The sequence below is a fragment of the Calidris pugnax genome, unplaced genomic scaffold, assembly GCF_001431845.1.
Source record: "Calidris pugnax isolate Ruff unplaced genomic scaffold, ASM143184v1 scaffold211, whole genome shotgun sequence".
NCBI classification, from domain to species: Eukaryota; Metazoa; Chordata; class Aves; order Charadriiformes; family Scolopacidae; genus Calidris; species Calidris pugnax.
In genome coordinates this window covers 132,874-139,483 of record NW_015091083.1, presented here as the reverse complement: position 1 = coordinate 139,483, position 6,610 = coordinate 132,874, and the positions used below count along the sequence as shown (strand labels likewise).

General features: G+C 46.2%; 1 protein-coding gene across 1 annotated transcript in view; it reads right to left on the bottom strand.

Moving 5' to 3' along the window:
• Positions 1–3,741: 3,741 nt before the first annotated feature.
• The window catches only part of MUC6 (mucin 6, oligomeric mucus/gel-forming), a 28,299-nt gene continuing 25,430 nt past the window's right edge, over positions 3,742–6,610 (bottom strand). The window contains exons 27-28 of the mRNA XM_014957414.1: positions 5,084–5,257; positions 3,742–4,040 (exon numbers count right to left, since the gene is read on the bottom strand). Of these exons, the coding sequence (XP_014812900.1) occupies positions 3,742–4,040; positions 5,084–5,257 (473 nt within the window). The remainder of the gene's footprint in view (positions 4,041–5,083; positions 5,258–6,610) is intronic.

Here is a 6,610-nt window from a genome sequence, read left to right as displayed (position 1 = left end):
AGTGGTGGCATGTGGCAGCGGGGTGCTGAGTGGGCTGCTGGGGGCAGGCGGAGAGCTGGGACTTGGAGAGGCGCTTGTCAGAGGGAGCTCTGTGCTGCTAGCGGGGCTGGCCTCTCTGGAGACAGAGGTCTTGGAGGTGCTGCTGGCAGAGGTGGTGGCGGTCGTCTTCTGGGTGGTCAGGGGTGGCACAATGTGTGGCACGGTTGTCTTTTTGCGGGTGAAGGCTGTCAGGAGGAAAGCAGAGGTCAGTGGAGGAGGAGGTCAGGAGGGGAAGGCAAAGGAGGCGGGCAGAAGGCCAGGTCTGGGGAGTTGTGGTTTCAGCTGGGATAGAGTTGCCTTTCTTGCTAGCGCTGGCAGAGCGCTATGCGTTGGATTTGGGGTGAAAATGGTGTTGGTAGAACACTGATGCATGGGATCGTTAGTGAGCAGCCCAGGCCTTTATAGCTCCTCACAGCGCCCTGTCAGTGCGTGGGCTGGGAGCAGGCAGAGAACCTGGGAGGAGGCAAAGCCAACTGAGCAAAGGAATATTGTCTGCTCTATTGTCAGCAGAGAGCTGTTCCCAGGGCCACAGGACAGGCAGGCCATACCACGGTGTCAACGCCAAAGGAAGTGGGAACAGAGGACAAGTACTAAAACAACAGGCCAAGCGGTGTGTGCTGCTAGAAAGGAGGAAAGGAAGGAAGGAAGGATGGCAGGGTGGGAGCTGGGAAGAGCAGGCAGAGCGGTGGGAAGGGCGGGAGGGAGGCTTACCGGGCTGCAAGGAACTCGGCCACGTTGAGGAGATGGTTGAGGAGGGAGAAGAAGCAGGAGATGGCAGCGGGCTGGTTTTGGCTGTGGAGGGTGCGGAAGACTCTGAGGCAGGCACTTCTGTTGGAGCACTGGTCCTCAGGGAGGAGGGCAGGGGCCTTAGGGTGGTTGGCGTAGGTTTTGGGGTGGTGGCTGAGGCTGATGTGGAGGAGACTGTGGAAGTGGTGGCGACTGTGGAAGTGGTGGCAGGTGGCAGCCGGGTGCTGAGTGGGCTGCTGGGGGCAGGCGGAGAGCTGGGACTTGGAGAGGTGCTTGTCAGAGGGAGCTCTGTGCTGCTAGCGGGGCTGGCCTCTCTGGAGACAGAGGTCTTGGAGGTGCTGCTGGCAGAGGTGGTGGTGGTCATCTCCTGGGTGGTCAGGGGTGGCACAATGTGTGGCACGGTTGTCTTTTTGCGGGTGAAGGCTGTTGGGGGGAAAGCGCAGTGTAATTGCTGGTCACTGGGTAAGTTCTAAAACCAGGTCACATGAGTAGTGCTGTGTAGAACTTTTTGATAGGATGGGCATAAAGATATCAGTAACGTGTCTCACTCATTCTGGTATTTCTGTAGAGGAGTAAGTGGGGACATGATTCCCAGCCTGCCCCATATTCACCCTGTTTTTTCTGAGAATTGCAGGCTCATTATGTTTTTGAAAGATTTTTTTCTAATAATTTATCTTTGTCTGCTTCTTCCTGGAGCCCTTGATAGGGGAAGTGTTACCGCTACTGTCATGTGAGATTCCATTTGCTGACAAGTAGTCTACCATTTGCCTGTTGCAGACAGTGCTGGAAAGGATCCATGGGAGAGCTGAAGACACTGAAAGAACAGGCATAGGTCATGGATGACTCTCATCTCTCTCCTGACTAGAGCACTCACCTGTTACTACTTTACTAGTTGGAGTCTTAGCTCTGGTTGGCTCCCTTGCTACAAAGAAAGGGACGAGAGAAAAGAATGGTTGAGTCTTGGGAAGTATTCTAGGCAAAGCATGTTGTGGTATCCCGTTAAGGGAGCCTGTCCTGCTCAACACTAAGACAACCCACGCATGTGGACCCCAATTGTTCTAAGAGGGAGAACTTTAGCCTTGAGTTGAGCATACACCTTACCCACCCTCCACTGTTGTCTCTTTTGCACCCAGGGTCAGCATTAGCTAAGGAGGTGGCATTTGTTGATTAACACTGTAAGCACTGTGCCAGGGCCTGGGCATCCACTGGATGGAGAGCATGCCTTGTGTTCTGTCTCTCACCCCAAAGTATCTTGAGGTGTAAACTAGAGATAAGTTTCCAGTTTCACTTTCTTCTGTTCCCCACACTGTGGATTCTCAGGGTACCACTGTGAAGGAAGGGTCTGTGTGTTAGCTTGTTTCTGTTTGCTAGCTATGGGACAGGAAGTCACAGATGTCTGTACCCTAATGAAGCCCTGTGCCCCAGAGCCAAACCCCTGAAGTGGCAAGGGAGGACGATGCAGTTAGTGTCACGTGCTGGGTCGTGTCCCAGGAACTGCCTGAGTCCCAGGAGTCCCATGTCTAGGGCAGTGGGAATTGAGAATGAATAACAAAACTGAAGCCTTTGTGGGATGTGCTGCTTAGGAGAGAATGGTGGGAGCTGGAAGGGGCAGGCAGAGCAGCAGGAAGGGCAGGAGGGACCCTTACCAGGATGTGATGGTGTCAAGGACACAGTGGAGGAGGGAGAAGAAACAGATGAAACTGAGGTGGCAGATAAAGAGCTGGGACTTGGAGACATCCTTGTCAGTGGAACTTCTGGGCTGGTGGCAGAGCTGGTCTCTCTCAGGACAGAAGTACTGCTGGTGGATATGGTAGGGGTGCTCTTCCGTGTGACCAGATGCTGCGCAGCCTGTGACTCCGTTGGTCTTCCGCGGGTGACAACTACAGAGAGAAAATCACAGGTTGATCAAGGGTGGCAGGGCAAGAGGGGAAGGCAAAGGAGTTGGGCAATTCCCAGGCAGAAGCCCCAGGGTATTAGTCGGGGCAAGAAAGGCAGGACTGGACCCACTGAGTCTTACTGGGCAAGAAGGAGAAATGGGCCAATGGCTGCTCCCAAAAATGTATGGGGCAAGAACTGGGCCTGAACTGTGCCTTCTGACAATTCAGCACCCCCTGCCTCTTCCTGGAGCTCCTGAGGTAAGAGGAGGCTGTGTATATCTCCCCTCCAAGTTGTTCCAGACTGGGCAGGAACATCTCTGGGAAAGCTTGGGTGAGGGGAGCAGAGTCTTAGGCCAAGGCAATCTCTCAGCTCCCTCTCACCTAGTGGGACTTAGTGGTGCAAAGTGCTAGCTTGGGTTCCCTCACTCTCTGTAACGGATATTAGTAGTGACTGGGAGCTGGTAAGGTTCCTAGTTAAAGTGGGTTGTGGTACTTCCTCAGAGAAAGCTGTAATTGCCATCACAAGAGGACCCAGATGCCTACAGCCCAACAATATTTTGTGGGAGATGCATGAATTGGGTAAGAGTCTACACCTGCCCTCCTACTACACTAGACTTTACCCCACACACTGTCTCAGCCTCTGGTTTTGGTTGCTAACCTAGCAAATCATGTTGTCATACAGCCTCAACAGAGACTGTCCTTGCTGGCATATGAAGTACCTGACATCCCAAAGTGTAACTTCCATTTTTCAATATTTTTTGGGGGGGAAAATTTGTTACAATGGCTAGAGGAGACACATTATGTGCCATGTTTTCAAGAACTCACGCAGCAGCATAGAGAGATTTTGCTTAAATTTGAAGGAAGTGTAGAGTATGGCCTCGAAGAGAAATGTTAGGTTTAAGATAGTATTTAGATGTCAGATGCTTGCTCCATTGGCAAGAAACATAAATTTCCATTTTTATCACACTTCTTTAGTTATCTATTCCTTTCCTATATATTTGCAGTGTTAAGACAACTAGTAAGGATGCTTGGGTTTTTTATAAGGAATGCATTGACATATGTCTTGTGAGTGGTGGCTTCACCTGCCAGATATCAAAAAGTGATATTTACCCACTGTTGTTAGTTCAGGCTCGCCGAAAGTTGTGATCTGAGATGTGGTTTGAGTAGGTATTGAAGTGGTTGTCATTTCCTTTTTGGTAGTAGTCTTGAAGGGTGGTATGGTGAACCTTACTTTTTCTGTCTCTGTTGAAGTAGCAGTTGATGCAACAGGTGTAGGCGTTGGTTTAGCAGTCATGGGTCCTTTTCTTGTGGTAGTTATGGAAGGGGTAGTGATGGATGTAGTCATGCTTGGTGTGGTAAAAATTGATGTTGTATGTTCTTTTGCAGTAAAGAGAAATAAATAATGTGATTAACCGATTAATTGAATAATTAAAAATAGAAAAATTATGAAGATACCCATATTCCAGAGACCTAGTTATCACCCTTGATCTTTTGAATATTTTCTGTGTAATTGTTTGCATTCATATTCTCATAAGCTTGCCAAATCTTTCTCTACTCATATTTGTTTTCTATTGTCTCATATCTTTCTTTGTTCTCATTTTCTGTATTTTTTCTTGTATTGGATTGGTTTTTATATAATTTTAAAAAGAAGTTATCTTTGTTGTCACTTATTGGCTAAAGTCTGTATGGACTTTGCCCAAATGCCAATTTCATTGGCATTCCTATGTTCCAAATGAACCATAGTTTCAGCTTTCTGTAATTTGTATTACAAAGTTAAATAACATCATATTATAGGACTCCCCTTGTTCCAGTGCATAAATCATCTGTCACAATGGCAGCCCTTGAAGTTGTGTTTTGACTCCTGTGGGACCTCTTTTTAACTTTGCTTTCCCTGACAGACTGGGTCCAGGATGGCTTACTAGTTGAAATGCATGTTGGTGGGAAGCTACATGTTTTCATGAGTCTCCATAAGCAGTAGAATCAGAAAGTAATTTATGTTTCTGCTTTGGAGCCTGCTTACATTATTTGGAGTTAATAGACTGGGTGCTACTTGAACATGACTCTGTAACTAAACCAGTTGTAGAAAAGAGGTTGAAGCTGAGATAATAAATCCAACTGGAGATGAGCTGGCTCACTACTTATAGAACTTCTAATGTGCTCTCAGATTAGTTACACAAGTGATTTTTCATTGTATTTTTAACCTATAGCCTTTCTCTTTCCGTGCACTTCCAATCTACACTTCAGAACATTTTCGGTTTACAAACTCCTTTCTGGAAGCACTGTTTGCCTACTTTATGTTTTGGAGTTCATGTTCTTGTTGCTAAGACAGCTTGCAATGCTTTCCTAAGAGAGTGATATCTCAACTATGAATAGAGTGGATTTGCTATAATTTATTTTAGACAGTAACACTAAAAACCTACCAGTTGTTAACTTTATTGAGACAAGAGGTGATGCTGATGAAGTTCTTGGAACTGTGATTTTTGAGGTTATTGTTGGATTTGTAGTCTCACTTGATACAGTAGCTGCAGAAGAAGAAATACTAGGTACTGTTGGTAGGGTACTTGTGGTAGAGCTTCTCGTTACTTTAGGCTGCACTGTTGTTACTAAGAGAACAAAAATTAAAGGATAAGAAATAGTTCTTGATAATCTATCTACAATATACCTATAAAAATTAAAAATTATTTTTTGAAGTAAAAACATTGTCTTAATAAATATTAGTAGGAACTATTATTAAAAAACATTGCCTTTTAGAGGAAACATTTGACAGAATTTATCCTGTCTACACCTTTGCTATTATGTGAAGTGAATACATTAAACACGAATTCTTGCAGAAGCTTATACATTTTTTTTTCATCACTTTAAAGTGAATTTGGCATATATACTTATGCATAGCAACAGAGATGGAATTGTATCTTATTTACACAGCCAACAACGTATTGTTTCTCAATACCATCGGTCTTTAAGGAAATTAATGGAATTTCTAACAAATTTAAGATCAGTATATATAGATTTCTTCCCTGGATTAGGCTGTATGGGTTTGGTATATTGTCATAAATCTCCACCAAGTTCTTAAATTGTCAAAGTGTTATACAGCCAGCCACCACCAAGATCTGTGATGAAATTTTTGAGGGATTTTGTACATCACAGAATCATAGAACGGTTTGGGTTGGAAGGACCTTCAAAGGTCATCTTGTTCCAACCCCACTGCAACAAACAGGGATATCTTCAACTAGAGCAGGTTGCTCAAAGCCCTATTCAGCCTGACCTTGAATGTTTCCAGGGATGGGGCATCTACCACCTCTCTGGGCAACTTCTTCCAGTGTTTCACAACCCTCACTGTAAATAATTTTTTCCTTATATCTAGTCTGAATCTACCCACTAAAGGCCCTACTAAAAAGTCTGTCTCCATCTTTGTTTTAAGACCCCTTCTAATATTGAAAGGGCACTATAAGGTCTCTCATTTTTGCAGGGGGGAGCCTTCTCTTCTCTAGGCTGAATAAACCCAACTCTCTCAGCTTGTACTCATAGGAGAGGTGTTCCATCCCTCTGATTATTTTAATGGCCCTCCTCTAGATCCACTCCAACGGGTCCATATCTTTCCTGTACTGAGGGCTCCAGAGCTGGACACAGTACACCAGGTGGGATCCCACCAGAGCAGAGGGACAGAATCACCTTTCTCGACCTGCTGGCCACACTTCTTCTGATGCAGCCCAGCATACATTTGGCTTTGTGGGCTGCCAGGGCACATTGCCATGTCACGTTCAGCTTTTCATCCACCACTATCCCCAAGTCCCTCTTGGTAGGGCTGCTCTCAATCCCTTCATCCCCCAGCCTGTACTGATACTGAGGACTGCCCTGACCCAGCTTCAGGACCTGGCACTTGCTGCAGCGGTCAGTCTCCTGAGGTTCATATGGGCCCACTTCTTCAGCTTGTGTAGGTCCCTCTG